At 35.6% G+C, this 19894-nt stretch overlaps 1 protein-coding gene across 1 annotated transcript; it reads right to left on the reverse strand.

The window, feature by feature from the left end:
* Positions 1-887: 887 nt before the first annotated feature.
* On the reverse strand, positions 888-19658 carry LOC103479889 (macrophage mannose receptor 1-like). Its single transcript, XM_008434573.3, has 33 exons — positions 19502-19658; positions 18955-19317; positions 18690-18857; positions 18147-18302; positions 17939-18061; positions 17514-17651; positions 17233-17412; positions 16848-17002; positions 16065-16178; positions 15698-15813; positions 14956-15104; positions 14678-14877; positions 14216-14331; positions 13650-13737; positions 13406-13559; positions 13233-13271; positions 12043-12206; positions 11117-11178; positions 10852-10952; positions 10192-10334; positions 9815-9920; positions 9381-9505; positions 9240-9290; positions 8796-8813; positions 8482-8505; positions 8287-8389; positions 7390-7619; positions 6249-6414; positions 5861-6064; positions 5655-5771; positions 4529-4681; positions 2546-2575; positions 888-2468 (listed from the first exon to the last, which is right to left on the reverse strand). Exons 1-33 carry the CDS (start codon positions 19563-19565, stop codon positions 2203-2205), a joined length of 4386 nt encoding a protein of 1461 aa, XP_008432795.2. The 5' UTR covers positions 19566-19658; the 3' UTR covers positions 888-2202.
* Positions 19659-19894: the final 236 nt, after the last annotated feature.

A 19894-nucleotide genomic window follows, 5' to 3' on the forward strand; every position in this document is an offset into this window, starting at 1 on the left:
AGTTTTTAGATGTGCCACAGGTACAAAACACCTGAATCAAATGGCTTAACCTCCTCAGTTCTCCAGAGCCTTGCTAATGACCTAATTATTCTATTCAGGTGTGGTGCAGCAGAGGCACTTCTAAAAGTTGCAGGACACCGGCCCTCGAGGACTGGAGTTTGACACCCCTGGTCTAAAGCTTTTCACAAGTTCTTTTTTTTATCTCACGTAAGAAATCCAAAAAAACAGGAAGTGAGTCAAACTGTGGTTTAATGTGCACAGCACAATTTAATAGTAAATCAAATCACTGTTCCTGAGTTACCTAAAATCCTTCCTTTTTGCAAATTTTGCAAAAAGGAAGTCTTCAGAATGCTGACCGTCATTTTTTAATTTCTCAAATCCAGTTTCTGATTTCCTCATTTGATTCAGTTAATACTTCAAGTTCACATTCAAGTGTGTTGCGTTGTCCAAGAAACACTGTGCATTACAATCGCTCTTACCGAGGTTTAATTTCAAAATCAAAACAAAAAAATAAAACAAAAAAGGAATAAAACAAAAAAGGAACAAAACAATGATTATTTTCAAAGAAAAGCAAAGTTATTAACAGTTTGAGAGGGTACATCGGGGTCACCAAAACAATCTGAAAGAATTTGTGCAGGTAAAAAGAACTTCTTTGTGATTCATTTCAAGGCTACCTGCTTCTTGAAGTTAGAGTTGGAATCCATGTCAAGCAAAACTGTCAAATTGCTGCTCTTTGTGCGCGAGTCTTTCCAGGTTGAAATAGAGATATTAGAAATTGAATATTATTTTATCAAAACAGAATAATTACTGATGATTTGTGAAACATTTCCCACCCAAATTATAGCACATTGACCCTTCTTGCCATTGAATTCACAAATTAAATCAACTCAGTTTCATTCATTTTGTTTTATTCATATAATTCCCATTTCAAACAAATGTCATGTCAAGGCTATTTACAAAACAGATCTAATTCATCAATAAAATTATAGTCAAACAAAAAAAATTAAAGTTATCATTCAAACAGATTTAAGGTCACATTCCTTCTATATAAATCCCACTTATTATACAATATGGTCAACACCAGAAATGAAAATAAAACAATTAAAATAATACCGAAAAATGAATAGCTTTATTAGCAGATTCCATTTTATTTTATTTTTTTTACCAAAACAACTAGTTAACAGGAAGTTTTGTAATTTTTTTTTGTTTTGTTTTTTCAAGTATTGATGGATTTTTTTTCTGCTAACCCTAATTTCACTGATTATCATGTCAGATATAGATCATTCCTCTTTAACAATATCAGTGGGAACATTCACTGATGACTTTAATGCCAGCACAAGACTTTTACATTAATTATTGTTAAGTGTATAATTTCCCATAAGTCATTTTTTTTATCAACTGTAAATATCACAACATATAACATTATTATTTCAAAACGTATAATCTCTTGCAATAATTTTTTAAAATAACTGTTGGAAAAAATACTAGTTAATTATCATTTATTGATCAGATTAATTTGATTTATCATTTACTCATTTGTTGCCTTTTGACCTTACGCTTCTAGACATATCCTGGTTTCAGAATAACATTACATATTGACGGCTGAAGTGAAACTTATACATTGCAGTATTATAGACGTAAGGAAGCCAAGTTCATAAGTTCATTTCCTGCTGGAGATGAGGACAGTCAGCAAAGATAGGAAACCAATGGTGCTAGGTGTTTTTGCAGGGTTGCAAAACACAACCTTACATCTGCGCAAATCACGTAGGAAGTGTAGCAAGATGATTTCCTTTGTTAGTCAGAGAATGCTCTGACCTACCAACTGTGTAACTCTTTGCATTTTCTCCATGCTGGGAAGTTTAATTAAAGATCTATAGAGACTCTCTAACTTTTGTGAATTCTGTCTTGGTTGTTCTTTTTAGCAAACAAATTTTTCTAACAATAACCTTTTGGAGAGGTGTTGTATCACTTCTACATGAATGACTGCGTTGAGTCAACGAGTGTTCATGTCTTCTTTCTCATCTGGCAAATAAGCTTTTGCAGTAGTTAGAATACGATATACATCCAAGCAACTTGCCACATTTCAGTTGTTACGCCACCTTCTTGTATAAATCATTCTTTGCATTTACATTGACTTTATGACTGTACAAATCCTATGCAGCCCAAACAGAGAATACTTCCATGCACCAAGCACTTTAACAATTATATAGTTATTACAGGTTGACTGTTATCTTCATCTGCGTTCCCCAATAGTTTTTTAGTGTCCACCAAATTTTTCTGTGTCCGGTTGCTGCTGAAAAGTGGGTTGTCGAAGGCCGTTAGCCCTCCAGGGATTGGTCTGGTCATCATCTGACGACCAGACTTCTTGAACAGGAAGAAAGCAACACCTGCTCCCGCCGCGATCCCCGCAATGACTAACACAGCAGTTAAAGCTGCATGACCCCGACCTTGAGGACCCGAGACAACACCTGCAGAGGAAAAAAAGTAGATGATGAGGAACCAAATAGATTTTTCCCAAATAGAAAGAGATGAAAGAGTGACTTACTTGGTGCGGATGATGGCTTTGACAGCAACACTGGAAAGAAAAAGAAAGGAGTAATACAAAGTTATAGAACCACCTTTGAAACATCAGTTTTTAACACCAGACCCAACATAGGTATCAGTTCATAAAACCCTGAGGTCATAAGAACAATCTTAGGAGATTTTAGTGTGCTAGCTGTGTAGGACAGTGTTTTTCAACCATTTTTGAGTCAAGGTACACTGTTTTAATTGAAAAAATCCCAAGGCACACCACCAACTAAAAATGGAAATAAAGATACTCTGTAGCCACCTATATAGTCATTCTTATCAAAGTCTCTTGAATAGGAATCAAATAAACACAAAAATGTATTATCACATTTTACATTTCTTATTTCAAATTGTACTTCACACGTCCACTTCAAAAATACACCTGAACAGTGAAACAACACTGTGGTGTTAAATTTAAAGAAGTTGTAGAAAACGTCAAAGTGTTTTACAAACTAATCCACAAGCATCTTATAGCCAGAATACAGAAAATAATTCTTATTCTGAAAGAAGCAATAATATTTGGGAAACATTTCACTTCATATTCACTGTTACAATATGAAGAGTTGCATGTACAAAATGTCAATATCTGTATATTTTACCCACCTGGTGTGAAACCTGTGCATGTTTGGATGAAAACAGCTGATTTCCTGGCAGAAATTGAAGAAAGACAAAGCTCTTCCTCAACATCTCAGTCTCTCTCTGTTTTTAGTTTTTATAGTAGCCAGGCTTGAGAAGCTCACTTCACACAGATATGTTGTGGGAAATGGACTCATGCTCTTTCCAACTACTGCTGAGCTTCTCTGTCTTTTCCATCACTGTCATCACAGTCTTTCTAGATTCAGTGCTCTCACCGCTACCTGTAACATTCATACATCACTAATTCTCGTTTTAATGTAAAATGCTCTGTACCTACTGCCATCTAGTGGTAAGAACATTACATGATTAAGCCGCTGCTACTACTACAGCAGATACTCGAAGATGGCATTATTTGCAGACAATTCATTTTCAAAAAATCTTTTAAAACCAATTACCGTATTTTTCGGACTATAGAGCGCACCATACTAGCACCCTCAATTAAAAAATAAAAAATAAAATAAAAACTGGAAGCTGCTCTCGGTTTTCCATTAGGACCCAGCAGAATGCCTCGTCCTAATAAATCTGCTGGACGCAGCACTCCGTCTCCAAAGCCGAACCATGGTTTCGTTCACACCGAGCTTAAATGCAGCGGCTCTATTTCCCTCCTGTAGTGCCAGATCGACAACCCTCAACTTAAAAGCTGCATGATATGAGTTTGAAAACATTTCTCCGTCGTGCCTGCTGCTAGCATGTGCTTGTTCTAAATGAAAATTAGCCGTTCTTCTTTGATTTACAATTTTGACTTCTAATGATTCACTTCCTGCTAGAGAGCCCCCTGGTGGTTGAAGAAAAATCCGCAGAAAAGCCACAGCGGGCTACAATCCGCATGGTTCAAAGTTAAGGAAAAAAGTAGCAGCTTTTAGTCCGGAAAATACGGTACCGTAGTGAAATTGAATAATTTCCACGGCACACCTGACGATCACTCACGGCACACTAGTGTGCCGCGGAACAGTGGTTGAAAAACACTGGTGTAGGATACGCGGTGCATTTGACTCTTGATCTCAAGATCTGGCAACAAAATTTTGAAGTGACCTGAAGGAAAAGCAGTTCCAGGTCACTTCAAAATGCCATTGCCAGAAACTTCACTCCAGACACCACAGGTCACTTCAAAGAGTTGGTGAAACACCAGGAAAATGTGACGCAATTCCAATAAATTAAAATAATAACATTTAAGTAAATTTAACATTAAGGCTATTTCTATTTTTCCCCTTTTCATAAGTAAAAAGTGAAACACAAAATAGTTGCCATCTACCCTAAATATTTTTAGAAAATGGAACAAAAGAAAATATTTACAGCTGAGATTTAATTCTTGGTAAAGTTTTACCTTTGGCTGCTTTACAGATGTATGGTCTATCCATCCATCGTTGCCCCGTATGCCATTTCCCGTCTGATGCACTAATCATACCAAAGGGGCCAGATGGATAATTTTGCCAGTTTTCAAAATCCATTACCATGTTATCCAACCACTTCCATTCTCCTGGGGATAGACAGATATTTATTTTATTATCATGTTTGCTGTATTTTATGAAATGAAATTACACAAATACACTGTAAAACATTTGAAGGTGGTTTAACTTGAAAATGAAAGTCCACCTGCTGCCTTGAAAATTTATTTTCAGTCAACAAGAAAATTGTTTTGGTTTTAATTCTGAAATTAAAGTTCAAAGACATTGATTTTTTAAGTTCATTAATCTTGAATTGTGAGTTTTAACCTAATGCTGCAATTTAAACCAAATAATTATTTCACAACATGAAAGAAAAAAAAAATGCCCCCCCAACTAGTTAAAGAGCCACATTTCTCTATTATTTTCACTCACAATAACACAAGATTATTTAGGTTAACTTATTTTAGCTTACTTATTTAACTAAATGGTTAAATAGTTGTTTTAGGATCATTTAAATTCTTGTTTCAAATTGCATGAACAAAATTTTTGATCTGAAGATGAATTTTTTTAAATGACACAATGAATTCTGCTCTTAAATATTTAGTGTGAACAGGACGTTATCCTAAAGCTTTGCAAGCTGAGAATTGCTGAAAATAAACATTTACCTTAATAACACACAACAGTCAGATTAATGTAACACATTTCCATCTCAGGATACAAAAACATGCCGCTAAGCATTCTGGGAAACAGTTCCCAGACTCCTGTCTTTTTCTGTTTACAGTTTTTTTTTAAGTGCTAACCTAAACACTCAGTTTATTCAACTCTTAGAGGTTTGACAAAATTAATTTTTAAAAAAATTACTGCAGTAAGTTTATCTTACACAAACTCACACATTTAGGTTCAAAATCTAAAACTCACAAATGTAATTTACTCAAAGAGTAGAAGATAGTAGACACAACTAAATGTGGCTCAAACATTTTACACTGTAACAATACTTTCGTAAAACATAGAAAACACATTTTTAGATTTTTCCTTTAAGATTGCTTTTTTTGTGATGTTCATTACCTTTATTAGTTTTGTACAGGCCCATCCAATAAGATGTGTGAGAGTCTTGAAATGATTTAATGCTATTAAGTATGAACTCCTGTTCAAAGGGATCTCCGATGCTGGCAAGGGATCCACCTTCACAGAACATAACAGGAGTTATTTTTTTGTGAATGCAACATACATTTTAACTACTTTAGAAAAGATTTTTCACAGAAAACACCTACCATGTCCCAGACAGCTAGTAGTGGCATCTTGCCACTCTTTCTCATCAGAGGAAAACAGGTAGCAAAAACCTCTAAAAGGTTTCCAGGCCTGCCACTGACGTTGGCCAAATGAAAACCGAGAAGGCCTATATCCAGACATAGACAAATGTGGGTCTTCTGGACAAACTCCAGGATAATCATCTGCCTTAACTTCTGGTGGTATGTCTGTGTAATATATAAACATTGGTACAAGTTATTTATTTTAATAATTCAAAACCATTTTATTAAAATTCATATGGCATTACATAGCAAAATGGAAGAAAATTTAAACAGTAAAGTGTGGATTTAAGCAACTTAAGGGATGTACGTGCTTATATGTTTATTTAGAATCCATTTAGTTTGCTTTTACCTGTGGACTTCATGCAAAGACTGCTGAACTCCTGATTGCAATCGTTGGTTTTCCATTTTCCATCCACATCCACATAAACACAAATTCCGTCTCTACGTGGTTCATTACCACTCCAGCGAGTAAAAATTAATGGCCAGCCCTCTACGTATCGGAAGTAGTTATTAGTCTGAAAATAAAAGAAAAACATCCAAAAAATAAAAAAAATAGATAATACATACGGCTCAATTACCTAATGTTTTGTGTTAATGTTCTTACATTTTTGGTAACATGGATAACTGACAAATATCTTGTTTTGAAATTAAATTGTTACTCTAGGACTTAGCAGGGCTGCATGCATGTTGTAGTTATTAAAACAAAAAATCTACACAGATGGCAAATACAGAAGAAATTTCTACTCTCTTCTTTTTTTTTTTTTTACTTTTTTCTAAAAAGTAACCTAAATTCTAAGATGCATTTAAGAAAGTAGGGGGGAAAATCCTTTCAATTGCAAAAACAACATATTTGGTCCTGAGACAGATGAACACTTTGAATTTCAAACCATTGCTAATAATTCAAATGCATTTCTTTCAATGGAAATCAATCAAAAGTAAGACACATACTTTAAAGATTTAATTGTAACACCACCAATATTTTGCAATATGTAAACTTAGATGGCAAATAGGAAATAATGTGGATGCTTATAAGACATAACTTCTCTTGGGTCAGCACTCTTTGTAAGGTGATGCTGTTTTGAGACAATTTATTGAGACTGCATATTTGTCAATAAAATAGAGTTGTCAGATGTATAGAGCAAAAATAACATGGCTTATTTAATATCTAAATTTATTGTGCATAGCCTTCAAGTAGCTTTGAAATCAAAAATATTCAACATTAAATTTAGTGCTGTTAGAACATCGGGGTAAAAAACTTAAGTAAAACTTTTCCTTTAGAAAAAAAAAATTTGTTAAATATTTTTCAACTGATCAAACTGAAATTTTTGTAACAGTATATTTCCACTTAATACATTAGACAGGTGTTGCACCTGTAAAAATGTGCTTTTTGTCAATTCCCTGTGAGCATTTTATCATGAAAGCATTACATCTAGTAAGTTCGAGTGGATTCTAGAATAAATGTTTACTTTAAGAGGCTTTAAAGACCATACCTGTTTTTTATTGAGTCCAATCCACAAAGAACGATTAAGATTCAACGCCAGCAGCTCAATGTAAGCCTGTGTCCACTCAGTCCGCACGCTGACCAGCTTGGCGCCGTCAGCTTCACAGGCCTTCTGAGCTTCAGACCAATTCTTTTGCTGGGTAACAAGCTTGATGGAATCATTTAGGATTTTGAAGTAGTTCTCTGGATTTGTTTGAGTTTTATTAGGTAGCTTGTCGTCTGTTTTAGAATAGAAAAGATAAGTAACCATTTTTTTTGTTTTAAATCACGGTATTCAGTTTATTGCAAAAATGTGCACTTAAAGATGAATTTAAATATTATAAATGATCATAATTAAATACTGTCTACTTGTAAATCAGAATGCATGAGTGGTGTAACCTTGTAAATTCTTTTTGTTAATGTCTTTTTACTGATGCAAATAAAAAACTCCCTTGCTGCCGTGTGAGTTTCCACCTTCAGATACTAACTTTTACAGCTCCGCCGAACCCCTGAGACCGACTCACCGAACCCCTGGGGTTCGATCGAACCCAGGTTAAGAACCACTGGCCTATAATAAGATCATGTGGCCGCAACAGCCAAGCCCAACCATAATCTTATTGGAATGTTGCATTTGTGTTTGGCCAATCAGCCAAAGGAACGAAAATAAAATCCTTTTTACAAGGTTACAAAAATCAGTTCACAACTACACATTCTTATTTACAAGGATTAATCATGTAAATTTTGTTTGCAATTTTACCAATCATTTGCTGTTTTTCTCACAGAGAGAAATAAACTAAACCTGGGTTGAAGGTTAAAAGTGGGACAGATAAGTGTAGTACGCAAGAAAGTCAAGAGAAAATTTTACTGTTTTGAAAACCATTGGCAGGAACTACGTTAAATGACTTACTTAAGGGCATTGAACATATAAATCCATTGGTGTCATTGCAGGATTTAGGTATCCATTTTCCAATTCCAAATGAAGGATTAGCGTTGATCACGGCACACCGTTTCTGTTAGAAATGACAGGCCAGCAGACGTAGTTCACAAAACTCTTAATAGTTAAGTGTAAAATGGTAAAAATTACATTTTAGAAAATACTCACCTCATTTCGAAGACTTACAAATATCTGCAAGATAAACCGACATTATAAGATTATTATAATCTGTATACCTCAGAATCAGAGAAACGTTTTTGATCCCCGCAGGGGAAAACTGAGAGAGTTGTGATCAGAATTACAGGGAGAGAGAATATTTATTCAGTCATATTTTCTTCACTGCTCTACAACCCACCCGAGGTCTACAGCCCTCACTATTAGGATATCATTTTCTGCCAGTGGGTCAGAGGGATAAGCTTGTTTCTTTAGCAAAAGGAATGGTTTCTGTTTATTCAAATTCAAATAATTTAAGAATTACTTACGTCATCGTCATGGTCATACTGCAAAAGAATCCAAAAAGAAAAATAATCAAGCTTATAAATCTTCACTTCAAATATAAAATTTAAAGCCATGATTTAAAAATATTAAATATACAAATAAATTGCTCTCAAGCAGTTGCACATTCAAATTTATAGATTACCTGGCATGCATGAAAACCAAAAGTTAGTTTTTATTAGGTTAATTATCATTTTGAAGTGACCTATAATTAAGGTTTTTTTTCTTCACTAAGCAAACGAACTACAAAATGATTGTTTATTTTTCAAAATATTTATGGGATTAAAATAAAATGATCAAATAACATTTTGGTAAAGATTGCTAAAACTCTTAAGCAGTTGTAACTCATTGGCCAAACATTTTTCTGTAGCAGGAGACAAATTTTAGAACCACTGATTTTGCACAAAGAAAGCTGAATGTTTTTATCTTACCATAGGACCGTAACGGTGTGAAAGGTGTGGAAAGTGGTAAATTCGTCGTTCCTAAAATTTAAAACAAAATCATATACTTAATAAATTGTCTGAGTGATACCATTTTCAAATTGCCAACACAAACATGCAATGTTTACTTACAGACTCAAGATTGACATAAGACCTCGGCCGTCCATCAGTCCAGTAAAACCCATTGCCATACGAGCTCTGAAAACCAATCCACAGGTCTCTGTTTGGTGTTTTACTCATTTCAGACACTAAAAACACTGAAAACAGAAAACAGTCGTTAAAATCCCAGACAATTCCAGATCAACAACATAATACAATTTCTCGCTTTTCCATAACTTTGCATTCCAGTTTAAACCCAACCATGTTTAGACTTGCACCCACAATATTTCTAATGAGGGTGGTTAGTAGCCAAAGACAAAGCATAATAGGGGTAAAAACTCAATGATAACTGAACTACAGCAAAGCTGATGGCTAGAAAACTTAGCAATATACTCAAGTAAATATGACGTTTGCAGCAAATTACCTGAACTGATGTAAATGTTTAAAACTTTTATGAGAAAACAAACCTTGCTCATGTCTTGAGGGAATAGAGGCCAAGTTTCCTTCCATGTCAATACATTGTTGCCTTGCATCAAGCCATGTTAAAGTTTTGTCACTTATGATCTTGTAACACTGAAATTGAGACGTAAGAAATTAATCGACAACTTGTGTATATTCCAGCTGAATGCATTCGATGTGGCTTCAATGGGAAGAGGACCAGATACTCTCAAGATATAAAACTGAAACCAGAGGGTCAGTTTAGATCGACTCAACAATTTCATGCGTCATTCAAGATCATTTTTTGTCTTCTTATGGGAGATACAGACGTGTTTTTATCACTTATTCATCTCAGCTGTTTCCAAGAGCATGTTTTTCTCTCATTATTTATTCATCTAATTCTCACCTTGGAGTTGATCTTCTGCCAGCCGTCTTTGCAGTTACCTTTAGGTGGGGCAGTAGGAGCCACGGTGGCATTGACAGGAGGTGAGCTACTGCGCTTACAAATAGAGCCGAATTCAAATCCACAGTTGTAATCATGCCAGAACCCTGTGAAACCATAAATGACAAGTCAGGAAGCCACAATGTGCACCTCACATTTATTTGTGAGATAGGGATTGGTGACATTTATCAAAGTATTCATATTTACATATTTTTGTACTTTTGTTTTTATCTTTTTCTAAAATTGACCCATATTTTTTTCTTAGCTGTAAAGAGATAGCTTGTTATTTCATTTTGCTGATTTTTTTCATTATTGTTCTGATTTGAACCTTTCTGTTCTGGCACTTAAAATAAAAATACGATAACTGAGAAGAAGATCTATGGGTGGTGGTGAATGTGAAATATTAAAGTTAAAAAAGTACCAGTAATATTATTATGGCGGCATAAAAATAAGCTATTTTGTTTATATTTCATATCACTCCCCTGGTCTTAGTTTTATCTGTACTTTTTAAATGAGTAAAAGCTGGTGAAAATGTTTTCTACAGTACCCTATTCTCTTGCTTCATTATCCAAAGAATACAATCAGAAGGGCAAGTTAGTTATTTCCATTTAGTCGTCTACTCACCATGGAACGATCTCATGGAAACACAGTTTTCGTCATTATTAGCAAAATTAGGTTGTCCTTCATCCCACATTTGATAAATTACTGGAGAACCATCCATCCATCTTAAAGCAAAAAAAGATGAGGTCAAGCATGCAAAGAAAAATACACTACTCCATTAATCTGCCCCATTTCCATTATAGTTAGTTATAATGCTTTGGAAGAAAGCTTGCAAACAAATTTATTAATATTCCTTTTTCTTTCAGATATGTTTGGATGATATACTTACTGGAATGACTTGTCAAGATCCACAGTTAATCCAATCCAGAAAGAACTAGAACGTCTGGATATCTATACTCAAACAAAGGCTTATTTTAGTTTATGAGTGCAAGAGAATATGTCAGAGAAATGTGACAAGAAATTCAGAAAGGAATAACTAGTGTAAATTCATAACACTGTGTACTTCAGTGAACTTTGCAAAAGGCAAATGCAATTCTAATCCTGCTGCATATAACATAATTTCTTTGCCAATTCATTAAGTTACTCATTTGGCTCAGTCAAATAAGGAGCTTAGCGAAACTGTAATCCAAATACAAACAATTATATTTATTTAATTTCATTTTTTTTCCTTTTGTGACATCAGTATTACAAACTTGATCATATTCCAAACTAATTGAGAAAGGAAAGGGAAATGATAGTTCCCTCTTTGTTGTGTTTAGAACTTATTTATACATTTGTTGTAAATTACTACATTTGTTTTTAGCCCTGGAATTAATATTCTATTGAACCTACTATTACCAAAGTGATTGCTGAAGTCTTAAAATATATATAGTGAGTGATATTCATTCTTCGTTATATGGATCGGCCAAAATTGGAATCTGCAGGTCAAACTAAAACTGACAAATAAAATGGGGGCTGAAAACAAATGTTTAAATCAGTTTGTTTTTTTTCAGCTTCACAATGTCATGAACATTTGTGTGAATTTAACTCACAAAATCCCAATGAAATACATTTTATATATTTATAATAAAAAGTTCAAAGGGTATGGATGATTTTGAGATTCTCTGTTCACAGAATTTGTAATAAATATTAAAGTAAATTAAAATTTCAATGAAATCTGGTTAATATTGATTTCTCTTTGACAAGCTAAATTTGGGTTTTATTGTATTTTTTAGCTATTGGAATTGTGCCTTACCGAAGAATGAATAAACATACCTGCTTCCACAGGAAAATACGTTCTGCTTCACTGTTGATGGTTACAAGGTCAGCATGTTTCTCTCTGCAGGATTTCCGAGCATCTTCATTGGCCATTTGCCGGTTTTCAAAATAGTATTTATTTCCCCCCCATTCCAGCCAACCATCATCGGTACGGTTGTAATCTGTGCATTTGCCACAGCAGATAATGCATATTAGATACTCTGTATGAGTCAAGTTCAGACTTTACGGTACAGGCAGGTTGCAGTCTTAGATTAATTGGCAGAGCTTAAAAGCAATCACTGATGATTGTAATTTGCTGAGATGTATTTGTGAACAAACCGAGCTCAAACACAACATTAAACTCATCACGTCAGATGGTCGCTATGGTAACACAACAATCTAACTATGAAGATTCTTCACTGAGCTTTTACACCACATTTAAATCTTAAACTTAAATGTTAAATAATTAAAAATCTTTTCTTTTATCTATGCAGAAATTATTAAATAAAACGTAACAACATTGTCATTCTCAATAAGCAAATGTTAAAATTCTACATCTATGGTCTGTGATAAAATGTTAGCATTCATGCCTAAGCAGCTGCTTAGTTCATTTATGCCTGGAGTCAACTTTAAACATGACCAGCATTACATAGAGTTTGAATAGCTGCTGGTTAATTACTTAATTGGGATTTAACAGAAATCCAAAAATATTATATTATTTTAATTGTGTTTTTGTTTGTTGTTTTTAAGACTCTATAAGTATTGTCAACAAGTATCCTATAGTTACCCAGTAATATTTTTACATTTCCTGTCAACTTGACATTTTTTACTACAAAAACATGGTGGCCTGCTGGTGGACCATCTTGGCTCCCCTACCACTGGGTTTAGCCGTTTTTCTGCGGGGAAATGCTGGCAGACATGTAAACATATAAAGAAAGGCGTTTCTCGGGATTTAAGCTCAGGATTTAAGGAGAACATGCTACCTGAACCGGAAGAGAACCAGTCAAACCCAGACTGATCACAACAGAGTTGTGAATTTCAAAAAGTAATATTCTATTTGCGAGAGCAAAAATATGTGCACAGGATGAGGGGCTTGTCAAGGGTATCACAAAGCAGGATTGGCATCACTGCCAGTAAGTTTGTTGACTATTGCATCTCAAATTGAAAAACTGAGTTATTGTATTCAGGTTAATACGTAATACACTCACCTGGAGTTGGAGTGGGTGGCGGTGACTGTGGAGTCAATCCTACATGTAGATAGGAAGCACACCAGAAATCATGAAAAAATATGGTATAACTGAGAAATATTACAAGAACTTTGGTAACTTTAAATGTCTCTAAGAACAACTTTACATAACTGTACGCCATAGCCACGTTTTACCTGTGCGGATCTGACAAACAAAGCCATTACGTGCTTCACACTGATTATCATTCCAAGATCCTGAGTCATCAAAATTGCGTGAAGTGAATTCAACACAAGATTCAACATTGTTTTTGTTGTTTGGCTCTCCATCTTGCCAGTGCTGAAAGTTTACCTGTTAAGGGAACCATAACGATAGAGACAGGCGTAAATAGTTTTGACAAGGATTAAGAAGGCCTGCAAAGAAAGGCATCTGTTTACTCACTGGGGATCCGTCACTCCACTCATAACCAGTGCCCTGGTCATTGGCACTAAGTCCAATCCAGAGTGCTGAAGACCTGCTGTAGTAGTATCTGGAAACAGGTGATATATTTAAGTCTCAGTAACAAATACAAGATGAGACCTTTGTGCTTTGGGTGACCTACACATTCCTCAGCTGCAGGCTGCCATATATGGATGAGTATGGATAAAGACTACGGCTTCTATAAATATATTTCCATTGCTTAATAAATGTATTTACTCATGTAAGTCTGTCTTGCAGTCTTGTGTTATGCATCCCACTGAGGCATACTATAGACAACCCCTAAAAATATATGTCACTGTAAAAGCAAATATACACAACATTTTATAATGTAAAGCATGCTATATGGTATTTTTTATCCATAATGTGATTTCAGCCTTATTAGCAGTTGCTGAGAAAATAGCAAAGGGATATTGATCATTTTGTAAACAAAAGAAAAAAAAAAGGAGAACAACATAAAAAGGCATTCTGGTGCATCTCATTGAAAAATTGCCTGTTTATGGCAGTAGGCAAATAAAGTCATTCTGTACCTAGGTGTTTCCATATTGAAATTAATCTCAGCAGCGCTGTGGACGCTCATAAGGTCTCCTCCGATTCCTCTGCAGTAGTCCCTGGCCTCAAACCATGACTTAGACTCTGAAAATACCTAAAAACACAAGAAGTTCACCTCCTGTTATCTCTGTCCATTCAACCCTCATTTTATTATTGAGCAAAATTCGTCTCCCATCAGACTGTAGTTCACTCTCTGATGTATTTTGTTTATCAGTTAACTGTCATCATCAAAACTATGAGAAAACGTGCAGGTTGTCTCAAACAAGTTAAAAGGCACTCAGAAAGGCAAACTCATGGTTTCAACTTATTATAAAGCAGCCACTGAGGCTTACATTATTAGTGTTTCAATTATTACCTATTTTTTCCAACTGACATTGTTTGCTTATGTTAACAAATCATTGCAGTTTAGCAGTGCAAACATTAAAAACATCAAATTTCACCTTGTGGCAGACATATCTCGACTGGACTCTGGTCCATCCCTTTGCACAAAGGGCAGACGGAGCAGTTGTTGGTGCAGGCGTCTGAGCTGTCCCCTCTGCTTGATATTTGCAGATGTACTTCTCTCTACTTGTACACGGCAACACATCCCAGAGGCCCGCAGTGCTGCCAGTGGTCATTGCGACACAACCCTGGTTGTGGCCTTGTTGGCAAAGAAATGAAAAACTGTCATTTTAAAAGTTACTTTCAAACGCATTATATGAACATAGATGTTTTGTACCTGGCATTTCCCTGTTCCAGTGAGTATATCTCACAGGGGCCGTGCTGGTCCACTCAAAAACGTCTCGGTTCTTCTGGTTTGAAAGCCCTAACCAGAAATGCTTCTCTGATCTGAGGCCCACCAAGCTGACTAGGAAGGCATTATCCACCCTGGAAACATGGACAATAAAATAATAAATCATTTACCACGTCTTTTTACTTGCACTTACTTTGGAAGCTGTATTATTGAATATTTTTTGTTATTTAACTTACATATTTGATTTTGAGTTACCGAATAGGTTGATTTAGCTAAACATAAAGATTAAGTTAGGTGTGTTAGTCCTAAATACTGAGCTATTTAGATGCAAAAATGTAAAGGTATTTCTGAAATAAGATAGAGCTACAATATGTTTCACATTAGTTAGATAGCTAGTAGATAGCTAGATTGTATTAATGAGATGTTGCTGCTATCTAGTCCTACCAGGACTAAGATCATATAGAACAACATGGTGTAATATTTCATGTGTTTTTATCCATTTAAGGATTTTTAATTCTCATTTCTTTATCTGGGAGGACCAGTTGTTTCTTCTTATGTCACCTAATTTGTTTATCCTCAAGAAAATTTATTGTATTTCATGATTTTAACAATGTTTATATGAACAAATGTGGCTTGTTAGTATCACAAAATCTCTTTGGTGTTAGAAATCTGCCTCGCTCTCTCTCACTCTCTCCCCCGTTTTTTTAACACGCTTGTAAAAATATACCTGTTTGAAACATCTGCCAAGTAAGAATTTGATCTCTTGCAGTCCTCTTTTGCATCTCCAAATGTCTTTCTCTCCGTTCCAATGAAGTAACAGTAGGAGCCATATCTTTTCCAACCCTTTTCAGGAAAAATAAAAAGAGCATTTTTATCTCTTTCTGTGTAAAGACGTAAAATAATACAACAGATAACAAAACTCTGAACTGACAATTGTGAATTACTAGTTCTATCACTTATGAAAACTGTGTTCTGTGTTTTCAGCACTTTGAAGAATCTTTTCAAATTTACTTTGTTGAAATCTTCCCTCTTTCGCTTTACTGCCAGATAAAATACCAAAACATTTTTTTCCAGACTTGGAAGAAATCACTCACAGTTTTGCAGCCTGCATCCTGCTGTACTTCATCTCCAGTGGGCTCAGAAGCACTGGCTTTCATACAAATAAAGCCGTGGCTCTTCGTACAGTCATCATCAGCCCAGTTTCCATTCTACAGAAAGAAAATACACAGTTTGTTTTACAATATATTGTCAAAATACACACACTGGACCTATGCAGACCCATTCAAAATAATGTAGAAAAGTTAGTTTATCTTAGGAACTTAATGAACAAGTGAAACAAATTAAAAGATTGATTACACACAGATGGATGTTTGAATGTGTATATTGCTGTAAATTATGATGATTTTCCGCTTACAGTTAATGAAAGTATTACATCTGAGCAATGAAAAGCTATTTTTAAAAACACAAATGTTGGCTTAATGAAAAGTATGTTTAATACCTGCTTAAAAGTTGTTATTGTCAAAAGGTACTTTTAATCTGACAAACAAGGCTCATTGGATTGTATATTCTAATTTATTGAAAATTACTGTAATGCCTCCAATGAGTTCTGGTTTTCCTATCAATGGGATTTACTTGAAAAATCTCCAAATGGGTGACAACCTGATCAAATCCTTGAACTACCTCCACTAACTCTTTTCTATGTGGAGAAACAGTGGGTGTTCTATAAAGGAAGCTCATCTACCAACATGGATCCCATCTCATAGGCCGAGCGACTATAATTGCATTTGTTAATTTAGAGCTTTGCTTTTTGGCCCAGCTTCATCATAGCAGACCAGATTCAATTTGTCACATTTAAAAGAGAACATAAAGCTTCTTACCTCTCCTCTGACGAGAACACAATCGTTTTGGTTATTTCCACCTTGTGGTTTTCCAAACTGCCAGCTTGTGAAGGTAACTGTGGTGTGGTCAGTCCAGTCAAACAGGCCTTCTGTTTTCTTGTCATTAAGTCCAATCCAAAGCTCATCAGTGGAAGCTGCAGACAGAGGAAATAAATAAAGGATCATTACTATTATTACTTTATAGCACTTCATAAACTTTAATTTATGTGCTTAGTTTGCAGATTCCTTATTGTGATTTAAAGGAAAGGCAAAAAGGTTAGCTTGAATTTATGTTCAAGTTAGCAGTTAGATGGTTTTGTCACACGTAAGAAAACTCCAAACTAAGAAACCACCAGAAGAAAGATTGATATAAAAATCGGGGTACCATAACCAAGCTCGGTCGAGATAAAACTGTGGTCCTCTGTATTGCGAATGCTTGCAAGGTCCCCTCCTTCTTTACGACAAGTCTGCTGAGCACCAGACCAGCTTTGCGCGTTTCGATAAAGTCGGAAGCAGTGGCCATTGTATGGAACCCAAGGTGCTGAACAATGTCCCATGTCAGGACCTGATTGCAGGATACACAAAAAGGAGAATGTACAAATACAAGTTCACAACATCATAAGCATATTTTATTTCCCCCAGAATTTATGATAAAAATTCTCTTACCCGCCGTTGGAGCAGCCAGAACTCCTTTACTGTAGCAGATGTAGCCGAATTTCTTGTTGCATGTTGAACTTTGCCATGCGTACCTTACGTTTCCATCCACCACTCCACAGGTATGTGCTGGATTGTTAACTGGGTGTCCTAAAACGACATGATGGACAACGTTAGGTATGTTGCAGCGTCACTTATCATAACTATTTTTTCACATGAGGATTTTATTTTGTAATGTGTTTAGTTTTCTATCTTGACAGAAAACGATTGTGTAAATACAACGCTGTAAGTTTTTGTTGTTTCCAGAGGGACAATTGCTGTTGTATATAAATGAGAAGGACAGTAACTCAAAAGCAACACAAGCTTGTAAGAAGTTAAAGGAGAGCCATTTGTGGACCCTGTGATTTTTATTGAAATATGAGACTGAAAAATCTTACCTGAATCCCAATTAAGGTAACGAAAAGGGTCCCCATTAGACCATTGCCAGCCATGTTCTGAATCCAGAGTCAGCCCGGTCCAAAGTTTGTATCCTTGGTGGGTACCTCCTGGCTCGAGCAACGCTATAAGAGTGAAATAAAAGAACATTTAAAAAGAAAGACCTTGAAGAGCTCATGTATCCTCTTGCCAGTCTGAATTCTTGTAAACCTGTGATGTAAGCCTTCTCCTGGGGGTCAGTGATGGTGAGCAAGGAGGCGCTCTGTTGCTTGCAGCTTGTTTCAGCCTCTGACCACGTCAATGCAGACTCGGTGTTCAGTTGATAAAGTGCTCCACTTGTTGGATGTTTGATCCAACTGTCCTTATCTGCAAAACATTATATACAAGTTAATCTAACTGAATAAAAAAAAAAAAAACGTATCTGTCATGAAGACATCAGATAACATGTACGCATTCTCTATTTAAATAGTAATTAAAGGTAATTTTACAGTAATTCCACATAGAAATGTAACTTTTACATTTTATAGATTAGCTACAGAGTGAAATAATCCAAGCTCTGTGAACTCAAACCCAGCAAATACCAATTTACTGAGGTGGCATATTTATGTTATTTTGCTTTTCTCAACTTTTTTTTTAATAGATCAACATTCACTGATGATAAAGTGCTTATTTAATTTAAAATGGGATAACAACATGCATTTAAAACACTAACTGTACTATATTACTATGATGAAAAGATTGTTCAGGACTCACTGTTTGTTGGGCAATAGCCCCATGTCTGATGTTCGTACTTAGTTTCAACAGAACACCAGTGTTGGTTTCGGGAGTCGGCCAACGTGCAACTTGAGTACCACTGGTTTTCATAAAAGAAAGGGAACATGCAGGGCCTTCCTGCTGCATTGCCTCCTATGGTATAAAATTCTGAAAAATGAATTTTTAAAAAAATGGTTACGATTAAGCACTCCATTTGATACTGATTAAAAATTAGTTGGATTTTGCAAAGAATGCAGTTTTATACCTCTGTATGTTCTTGTGCAAGCTCCACTGGATGTCCCTGATATCACGAGTTTGCTGATGGGTCCTGCTGTTGTCACTAGTACAGCTCTGTTATCTGCGTGGAGCTCAACAAAAAGCTTCTGTCCGGTGCTCGCTTGGAGGGTGAGCAAGTAGTCCTTCGTGCAGTTCCACTTCTGGAGCTCATTGTTTTCATCACAATCATAGAGGCTTACTTCACTCATCGGAGTTGTTCCCTGGACTCCCAGACATTTATTTTTCCCAGGCACCAGCAATCGGTCAGCAGTTGTCCAGCGTATTTCCTGGCAAACGGAGTCCGTTTTAACCAAGCAGAAACCAGCTGCGTTGGTAAGTTGAAATGGTGAATCTGAAAAGAGAAATTGTTCCAAATGAAAAGCTCTCATAAATATTCCAGCATTCAGCTACTAGAAAATGTTTTGTCAACGTTATACCGAAATAAAAGCAATAATTTGACACAGATTTCTACATGCATCTACTGCTATTTAAAAAAAACCTGAAACAGATTGAAGTCAAGAGTTGGAATACTGCACCATCTAATGCCAGGCACTGCAGCATTTTCAGTAGGAGCACAGTGACAATACATGTGCTCCTCATGATTCTTCTTAGACTTTCTCCCCAGAGAAAGTCGCTTAGTCCATGTAATGTCTACACAAAATCTAGAAGTTGTGTTGGTCAATATGAAGAGATTGGGGGTTTTTATCTGCAGACACATCGCGTCAAGCCACGTCATCACATCTCTTTTTTTTTTTATTCTTTCTAATTAGTCAGCGTTAGTCTGGTTTGTTTAGTGGCTTTTACTTCTGACAAGCAAGTAATTACCATGTACTTCCTGAGATCTGAATGAGTAATTGGTTCGAAGAAAGACACTCTGGCACCAAGTTCTGCCTATAACTTGTTCTTTGCATCCCAGTAGACAGGAACAT

The sequence above is a fragment of the Poecilia reticulata genome, chromosome 17 (assembly GCF_904066995.2).
Source record: "Poecilia reticulata chromosome 17, P_reticulata-male-v2, whole genome shotgun sequence".
Classification (NCBI taxonomy): Eukaryota; Metazoa; Chordata; class Actinopteri; order Cyprinodontiformes; family Poeciliidae; genus Poecilia; species Poecilia reticulata.